The sequence below is a fragment of the Heterocephalus glaber genome, unplaced genomic scaffold (genome assembly GCF_053883595.1).
Source record: "Heterocephalus glaber isolate CG9 unplaced genomic scaffold, H.glaber_assembly_v1.0 deba00001446, whole genome shotgun sequence".
Classification (NCBI taxonomy): Eukaryota; Metazoa; Chordata; class Mammalia; order Rodentia; family Bathyergidae; genus Heterocephalus; species Heterocephalus glaber.
This window is the reverse complement of record NW_028258298.1, coordinates 9,724,831-9,737,423: the sequence shown is the minus strand read 5'-3', so window position 1 is coordinate 9,737,423 and position 12,593 is coordinate 9,724,831. Positions and strand designations below refer to the sequence as shown.

The 12,593-nt window shown below is 46.5% G+C and overlaps 1 protein-coding gene across 1 annotated transcript in view; it reads left to right on the top strand.

The window, feature by feature from the left end:
* The first annotated feature begins 2,555 nt into the window (after positions 1-2,555).
* Dcps (decapping enzyme, scavenger) overlaps positions 2,556-12,593 on the top strand; it is a 38,421-nt gene continuing 28,383 nt past the window's right edge. Inside the window, exons 1-2 of the mRNA XM_004921164.4 lie at positions 2,556-2,796; positions 4,686-4,860. Of these exons, the coding sequence (XP_004921221.3) occupies positions 2,596-2,796; positions 4,686-4,860 (376 nt within the window). The 5' untranslated portion in view covers positions 2,556-2,595. The remainder of the gene's footprint in view (positions 2,797-4,685; positions 4,861-12,593) is intronic.

Genomic DNA, 12,593 nt, shown 5'->3' with positions numbered 1-12,593 from the left:
GATAAACCTCTGGCAAATAAGACTAGCTTAATTTATTGGTTTAATTAAAATAGGCATATCTACCAGCTTAAATATAATACAAACATAAGTTTTAGTCTGAATCTGCAGACTTTGCTTGTTTACCTGACAAACCCAAGGAAGAGATGCTTTGTCTGCTGCATTTGGACTAGAAAAAAGCAGAAAAACTGCAAATAATTTTAAAAGCTATTTTTAAGGTTATCTCTCACCCATGCTGGCTGATCAAACCTGCAGACAAAGTTAAGGAAAATCTGGTACTGATTTCCAAGCCTCCTTGGTTTTTTTGCATTCCAGCCAGGATAAAAAACAATTCCTAATCCAAACCAATAACCTTGCAATTGCAGTCTTTTGTTGTTTGCAGTGCTGGGATTGAATCAAGGGCCTCATGCATGCTATGCAACTGCTCCAGCACTGAGCCAGAGCTCCAGCCCTGCAACTGTATTTGGAGAGTGGGAGTGGAAAGCGGAGATTAAATCCATGACTTTCCATTGAGCTACATTCTCAGCCCTTTTTTTTTTTTGGTACTGGGGATCGAACTCAGGATCTTCCACCTGTGAGGCAGGTGCTGTGCCACTGAGCTAAATCGCCGGCCCTCCTCAGCCCATTTTTTATTGTTTGAGACAAGGTTTTGCTGAGTTGCCAAGGCTGGCCTGGAACTTGTGATATTCCTGCCTCAGCCTCCCAAGTAGCTGCTATTACAAGTGTGTGCCACTGCACCTCCATTCAACTGCTATTCTTGCTGTATTTATATAAAGTGATCAGGCCAAGTTTAAACAAGACTAAATTTATTTTGAAATATGTTGGACCTACTGATGTTATCTTTGCCAAAAGTGGGGGGTTGGCAGAGAGGAAAAATTGGAATTCAGAAGAAAATTGTATCTGTTTTTGACTTTACTCCATTGTTTTTCAGACTCTATCTGCCACTCGGATTGAGTCTGAATTTTTACTTTCTTCCTATATGTGGCTGCAAATTTCCATTTTTCTGATTTGGAAAAAAATGCAGAACTTTTTTTCAAAAGATAGGGCCTTACAGTAGAGCAAGTTTTGTTAATGCCATCTGCCTTTCAGGTACAGTATTTTGTTCTAGTCTTACATAGAGGTTATAATCTCTTATTGTATATTCCTGTAAGATGACAATGTCTCCAGGAAACCTGTAGACAAGTGACAAATGTTTTTCGCTGCAGATAATTATTCCAGATTCTAAGTCCCCCTAAAAATGTCCTCTGCTTCACAAAACAATGTCTCATCCAGTTTATAATATATGCTTCTGGTAGAAATAATCCAAAAATCAATCTGCTATTAAAACTGGATGACAGTTTACTGTTACTGACCAAAAGCTGACTGAAAATTGCAGCTTCTTGCTAATGTTGAAAACTGCAAAGGTTGTCTCACACCCATAGAGGTGTCTAAAAAAATAAATTTAAAACATTGGCAAAAATGGTTGTCTGGTTCAAACTTGATGCAAGTAACAAATCTTGACAAAATCTGTCAACTAACACCAAGTAAAACGGGCTAGCCAGAAAAATGGACACAAAAGAAATTTACAAAATCAGAAAGTACAACTGAAAGTCTTATATGGAAAAAAGAAAAAAGAAAATCACCCCCCGGATACCACAGCAGAAACAAAGGCATAGTGGTAGGCTTCCAGTCAGGTGTACGTGTTTGAGTGTCTGAGCACGTTTATCTGCACGCGAGGTTTACCTCTAGCCTGTTTGCCTACCTTTCTTTTCAGCAAAATGTGCTAAATCTATAAAGCACTGATCACAAAATTTTTTGTAAAATAACAAAAATGGGAGAAAAATGGCTTAAGTACTTGCTATAAAAAACCGACTAAGGGGCTGGGGATTTAGCTTAGTGGTGCCGCCGCCGCCTGCCTTGCAAGCGGAAGGTCCTGAGTTCTATCCCCAGTACCAAAAAAAAAGACTAAGAAAGTAGGTTGGTAGTTATGTTCGAGAAACATTCCACAGTCATTCCTCAGCGTGGGTGTAACTGGCTTCAAAAAGTCAGTATTCAGACAAGGTGTCCAACAGTGACAGGAGCAAGGAGGGTCTTCCGGCTCTCTCCCCGAGGACCCTCCTGGGGGGATCTTCAATAGGCACAACCGCTAGCCTGACTTTTCCTTTCTCTCAGCCTGTGGAGGGTGAGAGTTGCAACGGATTACACCCGCTTCTTCGCAAGGTCAGTGAGATCCGCTCCAAAGCGCGCGCAGACCCAACGAATCCGTTGGAAGCACCCGACGTACAGGAGTCGCAGCCCCAGGATTACTCAGTACGCCGGGTATTGGAGTCGTAGATCTGGCGGCGCAGGGAACGTCGGAAACTGTAGTGGCAGCCCCACCGATGCGAAGCATACCGGGAATTGGAGTCGCAGCCCCGGCTGCGCGAAACACGCCGGGAATTGGAGTCACAAATCCGAGGGCACGGAGTACGTCGGAAATTGGGACGGCAGCCCCGCTGGCGCAATGCACGCCGGGAGTTGGAGTTGGAGTTGTAGCCCCGCCTGGTCAGGAGAAGCGCTCCCCCCTATGGGCGGAGCCTGTGGCCCCTACGCGCAGGCGCACAGCTCCTGCCGGGCAGCATGGCGGAGGCAGTACCGCTGCAACCCAAAAGAAAGCGCGAACTGGATGCAGAGGATGTAGAAGCTCCTAGCACAGAGGAAAAGGAAGCAGGTGTTGGAAATGGTACTTTTACCCCCGTCTGTTTACCATTCTCCGGCTTCAGAGTGCAAAGAGTGCTGAGGGAGTCTGCGAGGGACAAAATCATTTTCCTACACGGGAAGGTACCACCGGGCAAACGAGGGTGGGGACGCGGGAGTAGGGAACCAATCATCACCGCGGAGGCGGAGTTTTCTCATCCCAAGGGGAAAATACCAATCACGTGATGGGGAAGGGCGGGGAGTGGGGGCTGTACATAGAGCGACCGGATTGCCCATGAGATAAAGGAATGAATACTTTTGGGTTTAATTTCCCAATTTTTCCTTCCCTACAAATATGCAGTAATCTTTATAGAGTGTATCAGGTAAAAAAAAATTCGAATTAAGTTCCTCAAGCCCTTTATCACCATTCTTTCAATATATAAAGGCGCTAGGAATCCAGTAAATGTTGCTGGATGTCTTCTTCGGCCCTGGCCTGGAGATGACGTTGCGACTGAAAGAGATAAATCCCTGCTTTACATTTCAGCGTAACTAGAGATTGTTAAATTGTTAGTCCAGTTTCACATATTGTTGCCAGGAAGCCGGGTTCTAATGGGGTGAGCAGCTGGCCTTTCACTTCCTTAGTCCTCGGTTTTTCCCTTGGTGAAAGAATTCTGGCAAGACACAAGGCCGTGCAGAAGTATAGATAGAATTTATTGTGAAGTAAATACAGAGTGCAAGTTCGGATTCATTTTTATGCACCCAAGAGTTACTCCTGGGTGTTAGGGAACTGGGGTAATTATGCTTATCACCATTTTACTTAGAAATTACCTAGAAGTTGCAGAATTTCTCCCGACCTTTTTCCGTTGTCAGTGTTTTCTCAGGGCTTTAATCATGTAAGAAACTTACAAAAGGTAATTAAATTTAAACCAGGTCAGATCCCAAGGAAGGAGAGTCTTTAAAGAAAATTTCTCTTCCTGATATCACTGGGCTGTAGGCTATGGCAGCCAGGAATGCGGTATGCCTTATTCTGGAGTTAGCTGGCCAGGTAGCCAGGGATCAGAAGGACTGTATACAATGTGTAATTGTCCTCTGTGGGGTCATTGTGCTCAGTGTTCAAGACCTAAGAAGTTACTGTAAATGTATTGTACACTAGCATCTTTGTTTCTTTACCTGACAAGGAATGCCATTTTGGACCCACCCCTTTTGTCCATCAGGCCTGTCAAAACCTAACTTCATGCCTACCAATACTTTCATGTATGCTGTAAGTGGGGGGTAAGTGTTGAGATGGAGCTGAGAGTTATCACTCCTGATCTTCATGACTACATGGTATGTCTGTGGAAACAGATACTTTACTGACTTTGAATACCATGTGCTTAGCTGTCTAGCAAAGGGCTAGGTAGAGAAGGAGACCATCCCAAACTAGTGAAGTGGCCTAGCCAATGAATGTTTTGGGGGTTCCCCAGAACTACTACTAGCAGGAGCTCACATCTTTGGAAGAATCCGGGGCTGAGGCTTCTGTGCCTCTCTCTGGGTCTCTTGTCTTTATTTACAAGGGCCTGTCTGGTGTTCTCAGCCCCACTTTTCTTCAGTGTGCATCACCTGCTGAAGTTGTTACACATGACAGCCTTCCAGCTGAGTTAGCTGGGAGACTTGGATTCTAGTTTCTGTTTCAATAGTAACTGTTGGCACAATTTTAGGCAAGTCACTTAATCTCTATAGCTCTCAAGTTTCTTCACCTTTTTTTCTACAATGGGGAGAGTTTGGCAGAGGTCTTCTAAACCGGAGTAGAAGATAGCTGAGAAATTTGTGTCTTTTGGAAGAAAGATGTGAGGGTTGCCACAAGGGTTCAGATTAAGACATCTTGTCTAAGAGAAGCACACGCATGACATTGGTTAGACTTCCCCAGAGGAAGGCTGCAAGGAAGGACATCCCAAGTGCTGGGATGTCGCAGGCCCTGGGAGCTTCTGCTTCTGTTCTGCAGGCCTCACCTGTGGCTCTGCACTTGGCCTCACTGATGGTGTCTCTGCCCACAGGTGAATGAGGACTCTGGGGGTGGGGATGGAGAGGATGCTGTTGTGATCCTGGAGAAGACACCGTTTCAGGTGGAGCAGGTGGCCCAGCTCCTGACGGGCAGCCCTGAGCTCCAGTTGCAGTTCTCCAATGACATCTACAGCACCTATCACCTCTTCCCTCCAAGGCAGCTGAGTGGTGAGCAAGTGGCACTGAGGTGGCTGCAGTGTGGGGAGGACACCATGGTGGGAACCAGGGTGTGGTCACCAGACTTTCTAGTTCTGCTTTGCATATTCAAGGGTTTGTTCTCTGAGGAACATTTGGCAATCAGTCTCTGAAGACAGTTTTGGTTATCAGAGCTGGGGTGTATGCCATGCTGCTGACACCTAGTGGGTAGAGGCCAGGGTTGCTGGGAAACCTATAATGCACAGGGCAGGCCCCACAGCAAAGAACTATTATTCATAGTGCTCAGGGTGACAAACCCTTGCTGGTGTACGTTTCATGGAGGAAATGTGCTTCTGACTAATAGATTCATAACTAATAACTGAATGAAAATAATTATCAACACCTTATTAAACTCTCATTGTACTAACAAGCATGCCAAATATTTTACATGGGACTTTACAGATGAGGAGACAGGTTTTTTTGTTTGTTTTAATATTGTTTTTGAGACAGGGTCTTGCTAGGTAGTTCGGGGTGGCCTCAAACTCGTAATCCTTCTGCCTCAATCTCCCAGATTGTGGGATTACGGGTATTTACCACCACACCTAGTGAGGAATCAGGTTGTGAGAGGCTAAGTAACTTGTCTGAAATCACACAACCCATAGGTGGCAGGAGAACTTTGAGTAGACTAAGGTCTCACTTGACCACACTCTTAGACTGTGACCCGGGCAGTATACTGGGTATTGCAAAAGTAGTCATTCCTCCAGAGGTACCCCCTTTCTGATGGGGCAATAAGCAGCGTGATCAAGCAGGATGGGCTTGAGGACAGGAACTCATAGGTAATAGGCAGAGACTTGTTTTTGATTGCAAGCATTTTTTAATTTACCAAAAAGAGTATTCCATGCCCCAAAGCCAGGCATAGCATACACTTTTTTTTCTAGACAGTTAGATTTTATAGGTAGCCTAGTTGACTTAATGGTTCTTTCCAGCCCGGAAGCTGAGATGTTTTTGGTGTTTTGTCTCATCCCTCACGGTGTGGCTTTGCAGATATTCTGCCCTGCCTTGTAGTCTTCTTTTATAGAAAAGTCTGTTGTGTGGTCTGTGTGTTGTGTCCCCCCCGTCCCGTCCCCCCTCCGTGAATGAGCACTGTTGTTGTCCTTTGCAAATGTGAGACAAGCAGACCTTTCACAACAGAAAGCAAAGCAGACTGGTCTTCCCTGAAAGGGAGCCAGCTTCATCAGTTTGTGTTGACAGAAGTGGACAGCTATATTTACTTTCTCAGGCAGTGACATTTAAGAAGTGTATTCCTTCACACGGGTGGCAGAAGTGTGACAAAAGGCACTGTAGTTAAACACAACTTGGAGGGGCCCCCAAACTAGGCTCCAGGGCCATCATTTTGCCGCCGTGTCCTTTCTTTTACCTTTCCCAGATCTTCCACCTCCTTTCCTCACCCTCAGCCAGATTTAGAAGGTTTTGCTGCTCAGATGGGATCCCCAAGGTTTCCTTTTTATTTATTTTTATAGTACTTGTACTGCACTGCACACAAATAGTGCTGCTCATCGCTCTGTCTTTCCACTTATCTTTTCCAAGATGAACTCCAAAAGAGGCCATGATTTGCCAGGACCTTCTTTCCTGCTCCGAATCCCATAGTCTCCATGACTCATCCCCCCAGCGCCATTCCTGCCCACCTGTTACTCTCTGACAGGAGCTCTTCTTTCCCTGGCTTCTTAGCATCCATGCATTGCCCTCTTGCCTTCCCTGCCCAGACTAGGCCTTGGGATTTAGAAGGCACGACAGTTTGCTTCAGGGCTTGGTCCTTGTCTCTCCCTTGTTCAGCTGTGCACCCTGGCTTTGGGTGACTTTCTAGATTAGAGGTTGGCAAACTTTTTTTTGGGTAAAGAGCCAGAGTAACTTCGTGCATGGTGCGTATCTATAATCCCAGCCATTTGGGAAGCTGAGGCTGGAGGATTGCAAGTTCCAGGCCTGCCTGGGCACCTTAGTGAGATCCTGTCTTAAATAAAATTTTGAAAAAAGAGCTGGGAAATGTATCTTAGTGTTCACTGGGTAAGTCTTCAGTCTGAAAAAAAAGGGGGAGGAATATTTTAGGCCTCGTGAGGCACAGATGGCCTCAAACTCCTCCTCATCTCCTCTTCCTTCTCCACCTCTCTGAAAATATTACTCCTGGCTAGCTGCTTTACACACATAGGCTGTGGCTCAGATGTGACATGCTGGTCATAGTTTGTCAGTATCTGTCCCAGATTTTTACTACTCAGCAGCATGAACATCTCCTGGGAGCTTGTTAGAAACCAAATCCCAAGGTCTACTCCAAACTGCAGAATCAGAGTCTGCGTGTTAGCAAAAATTCCCATGTGAGTCACAAACACATTAAACTTTGAGAGGCACAGGTCTTTAAAAAACACCACCTGGAGGGCCGGGGGTTTAGCTCAGTGGTTCCGCCGCCTGCCTTGTAAGTAAGCACTAGGACCTGAGTTTGATTCCTGGCACAAAAAAAAAACAAAACACCACCTGGGCTGGGGATGTAGCTCAGTGGCACCGTACCTGCCTGGCAAGTGCAAAGTCCTGAGTTCAATTCCCAGTACCAGAAAAAAATAAAAATAATTAATTAATTAAATTAAATAAAAAACACCATCTGCTACCAGCTGTGGTGGCACATGCCTGTAATTCCAGTACTCAGGAGGTTGAGGCAGGAGGATCACAAGTTCAAGGCTATCATGAGCACATAGTATGTTTGAGACCAACCTGGGCCACATGGTGAGACTCTGCCTCAAAACAATAACAATAACAACAACAAAAAAGCAATGCTGGCCTTTGTTTCTCCATCCCTGGCCTCTCCAAGAATCTCCTAGTTCACACTGAACTAAACACCTACTGACATTTGCATTTGGAGGCTTTCTGGGTGCCTCACAGGTGCAATGTGAGGATCCAGTGAGTGCCTTACTCAGAAGGACTTGCCACTTACTAAATAGGGGCAGCTATTCTGCTGTTCTGGGCCCTATGGTTGGTATAGTAGCTTCAGAGTTGAGTAAGATGCCAGCCATCCTTGCCCTTTGGCCTGTTTGGGTCAGCAGCAGGAGACACAGAAGTTATGAAAAGAGATAAAAAGGGAAGGGTTTGATCACTGTTTGGATGTAGGGGCAGAGGTCTTTGAAGGTGAGAGCCAAGCTAGATCCGTTTCAGAACCATTTTTTTTTTTGGTACCAGGGATTGAACGGACTTTGCGCTTGGGAGGCAGGCGCTGGAACTACTGAGCTAAATCCCCGCCCCTAAGTTAGACCCCTTTCCAAGCCCCAGCAGCTAGACTCAAAAGGTGCTCCACAAGAGGCGCTGAAGAATCAATCTACCTTTTCCCGTGGGCCAGGCGTTCTACAGCCACAAGGTGGCAGTGTTGTCAAAGTGTCCTAGTAGCCCGTTCTCTGAGCTCTTCCAGCCTACACAGAGCCTTCTGAGGCCCCTGAGTCCTTCCTCTGTCTCTGAATCACAGCTTAACACTACCCAGGGGAGGCACCTTAAAGGGCAGTTCCTGTGACCTTGGCCCTCTATGGCCCCTGCACAGTTGCTGCCTTGGATTTATTGCTGCTTAGAATTATTGGCTGTTTGGTTTTTTCCCAGAATATTCCTTGCCTAGGGGAGTTTCTCACCCCTTATTCCTGAGCTGGCTGCTCCAGCATAGATCTTGTGCTCAGCTGTTTTTTTCTGGTATTTTCTCTTGTCACTAGTAAATTTCTTCCTTAAGTCTACAGGTTTCAATGGCTCTGCATTCATTTATCCTCTCCAGATTTCCGGCTGACCACTCTGAGCTGCCCCTGGGAGCCACTCCTCATTGCCCAGGTGGCACAGTGGAGCAGGCCTGGGCTTTGGGAGTTGGACATGTGGGTGCTGACACTTTGCAAGGCAGTGACACGCAGTTTCCGTGCAGTGCAGGGTGAAGAGCAAGCCCTGGGTCAGATCTGAGTTGGACGCTGGCTCTCACTCACCTCCATGGGGGTTTGGGACATTTTGTCATTCACTCGGCAGTTGGGACGGGCCTGCCTGTGCTTGTACTCTGCTGGCTTCGGGGTCTGACTGGTGGGTACAGCAGATGTCACCTCTGTCTCTGGAGCTGTGGAGAGGAAGGCAGGCAGCAGAAGAGGAAGCAGGGGCTGTTCAGACTGGGGTCCGGTGGGTCTCTGTAAGGGAAATGACACCCATGCTGAGACCTGGTGGGTGGAAGGAGCCAGCTGCCTGAAGAGCTATGGGAGGAGCGGGAGAATGTTCTAGCTTCAAGAAAAGCATAGGGTCTAGGGAGGAAAGAGGAACGGAAAGGAGTTGCTATGTCAGGCACATGGGCAGGGGCAGTGGCGGGGTTGGGGTACAGATGAAGTTGGAGAAGTAGCTTTAGCTGTTTTCTCTGTTAAACTGGTAACCGAGCACTCCTCAGTTTGATGGTTATGAAGTAGATAAGGAACTGTATTGCAACACTGTTTAGCCTTGCCCTCAGTGAGTACATTTTGCTCTGTGATCCAGAACACATAAATAAATATATGTGGATGCCAGCGAAACGCAAGTTTTATAATACAAAACGACTTTGTGGAACACTCTCGAGTATTTTCTACTTAATTACAGTTTTATCTGCCTTCTTTTTAAAATGTGGGTCTTAAGTCCTAAACTGACTTCATGGCCACTGTCATGGGTTACAGTCTATTGAAATAAGGTGGATAAAGCTCCTGGCGTCACAGCTGGCATATGATATGATGTGTATCCAAGGGTGTTGTCAGTGTGTCGTTTTCCCACCTTGCCCATTACATGGGTCTGGGTGGCAATACCTGAAATACGGGGAAAGGGGTCTGACCACGGACCACAGTAGGTTTCCTTTCTTCCTCCCATCGCCAGGTGGCAAACCTGAGGAAACAGTGGGCCAGGTGCCCAGCAGCATACTACGTGGTCTGTGCTGCTTCTGCCACCCTGGCAGGGCAGAGCCTTCCTTGGCTCCTCCTGCTGTCTCACTCTCACACCTGCAGCTCTCAATGGAGCCCTTTCATGAGATCTGTTTTCTCTCACCTGGGGAAGAAGGGTGGGGAAGATAGTGGGAGAGAGGTGTGACTCAGAAACCAAAACTGCCGCTAAAAAGGCCAGTTGTTTTGCCTGCTGTAAAGCAGGGGGTGGAATCTCAGGTTCAGAGGAGGAGATGGCTTCTGTGTGAAAGGGGCTGGAACACTGGGAATTGCATCCTTTTGGGTACAGAAGACACCCAGTACTTAAGGCACAGGTCAGAGTTTTCTGCCCTGTGCTCTTCACAGAGATAAAACCCAGACCTTTGGAAGGAAGAGTGAGAATTTGTTTGGGAGGCGCATTTTAAAAGACCAGCTATTTCCAGAAGTTTCTCTATAAGCCTTGTTCATGATAGAACCAGAAACAATTAAATTACAGTAGGCTAGATGAACCTAGGTGGATTCCAACAGCAGGCTCCCTCTCCGTGGCAGTGAAAATGAATGGTGGCTGCATGCATCAGTAAAGGATGAATTTCACCATAGAAGGCAAGAAAAGCAGGAAATGAGAAGCACAGTATGATTCCAATGATGTAAATTGGAAAAACAAGCAGCACTAAACATATACTACATAGGGAGGCATACAACTGCAGTAGGACTGGAAAGATAACAGAGAAATGATTAACTTGCATCAGAAAGGTGATTGTCCTTAGTAGGGGCAGGGCAGAGAGAATGACCACAGTTCTAGTTGTGGTCTATCTCTTGGACTTGTATTCTTTATGTGTGTTGCTTTTTATATTATTCTAGATATTTAAGTGGTGTACATTTTATATAAATACACATACCTTGTTTTGTATGTATACTTTCCAAATAATAGTTAAGACAAACTAGCTGGTTCTTACGTGGATTAAGAAGAGTATTCTCCCACAAGAGTCGGGCATGGTGGTGCATGCCTGTAATCCTATCTACTTGGGAGGCTGAGGCAGGAGATTCAGGCCAGTTTGGGCAACCTACAGAGACCTTATCTCAGGAACAAAAGGAGGGTTGAACATTTTCCCATGAATTTATAGGGTTTCATCCTTGTTTGGTTTTTAGTCACTATTGTTGAAAGTGAAATTGCTTGGTTTCAGCCTCCTCCCAGTGTTGGGCCTGCATGGACTTCTCTTTCCTTGTGTTCCTCTTTTCTGGGGCTGGACATGGTCAGGCCAGAGCCACTGTGGTGCTGGAGGGCACCCCAAGGTGATGCCAGCCTCAGCAGAGCAGAGCAGTGGAGCAGGTCCTCTAGCAGCTGGAAGGGACGCCAGGCTCTGGGAGGCTTCTACAGCACAGCCTGACACTGGTCTCTCAGCACGTCCACAGTGCTGTCCTCAGCAGCCGTCCCGCTGCAGCTGAGATAAGGGATGAAGTTCTCTGAACAGTGACCAGCAGGGACTGTCTTGCCAGATAGGTCTCAACTAGGACACTACCAGAATGACAGGATCACCTACCAGGGAAAACACCACTGGGTGTGGTGATATATACCCCTATAATCCCAGCTTTTGGGAGGCTGAGGCAGGAGGATCTCAAGTTTGAGCCCAGCGTAGGCAACTTTGTGACTTAGCAACTTTGTGACTTAGCAAGACCCTGTCTCAAAACAAAAAAATTTAAAAAGGGCCAGGGATAGGGGCCAGGGATTTAGCTCAGTGGTTCCAGCGCCTGCCTTGCAAGTGCAAGGTCCCGAGTTCAGTCCCCGGTCCGAAAAAAAAAAAAAAAGGGCCAGGGATGTAGCTTAGTGTGAGGACACTGGGTTCAATCCCCAGTACTGTAGAAAAACCTCAGACTTGTGGCCGTTAGGTAATACCAGAAAAATTCACTTACTTTCCAGAACTCAGTTTCTCTGAATGACAAATGAGTAATCAAGACAGCTGGCTGGCCCACCTAGGGTCCCCTTCCCCATACTGCTGATTAAACCCAAAGCCTTGTGCATGCCAGGCCAGTGAGGTGAGCTATAACCCCAGCTAAATCCCCGGGTGCTTCTTTATCATATGAGATCATAGAATCATAGTATCTGAAGTTTGAATGAAAATATAACGAAACATCAGGTTTAGCTGAGTGTGATGGCGCACACCACAGTCCCAGCACTCAGGAGGCTGAGGCAAGAGCATTGCCATAGGTTTGAGGCCAGCCTGAGCTACACAGTGAGTCTGAGGCCAGCCTGGGCTACATAGCAAGACCACCCTGTCTCAAACCAAAAAAAAAAAAAAGTTTAAATAGTTCATAACTATCACTGTTGATCAGAATTGTTTTATGAGCTTGGTCAAATACAGGATGTGGACCTACTGAGCAACAACAGTCTCCGGGGCAGCGCCAGGACACTTACGAAGTCATGTACGTAACTGCAGTCACATAACCCAGTAACAGCACCAGAAAGCTCATAGGAACAGGATGGGCTCTCACTCAGCCCCTCTGTGACCCTGCTTCCCAAAGCAGCGCTGGTGGTTTTTCTGGACACTTAACTCTCAATATGCTTACATAACTTTTTCTTGATTTATTAAAAAGTGGAAATATCCTTCCCCCTCTCTCCTTCCTTCCCCTCTTTCCCTTCTACTCCTGTTTTGATTGTTTTATTTTTTGGTGCTGGAAATAGAGCCCAAGGAATGCTGGGCAGTATCCCCAGCAGAACCTCCTCACCCTCCTCTTTTGTATTTGGTGATGGAGTCTCATTAAGTTTCTCAGGCTGGCCTCAAACTGTGGATCTTCCTGTCCCAGCCTCATAAGTAGCTAGGATTAGAGGTCTGTGCCACC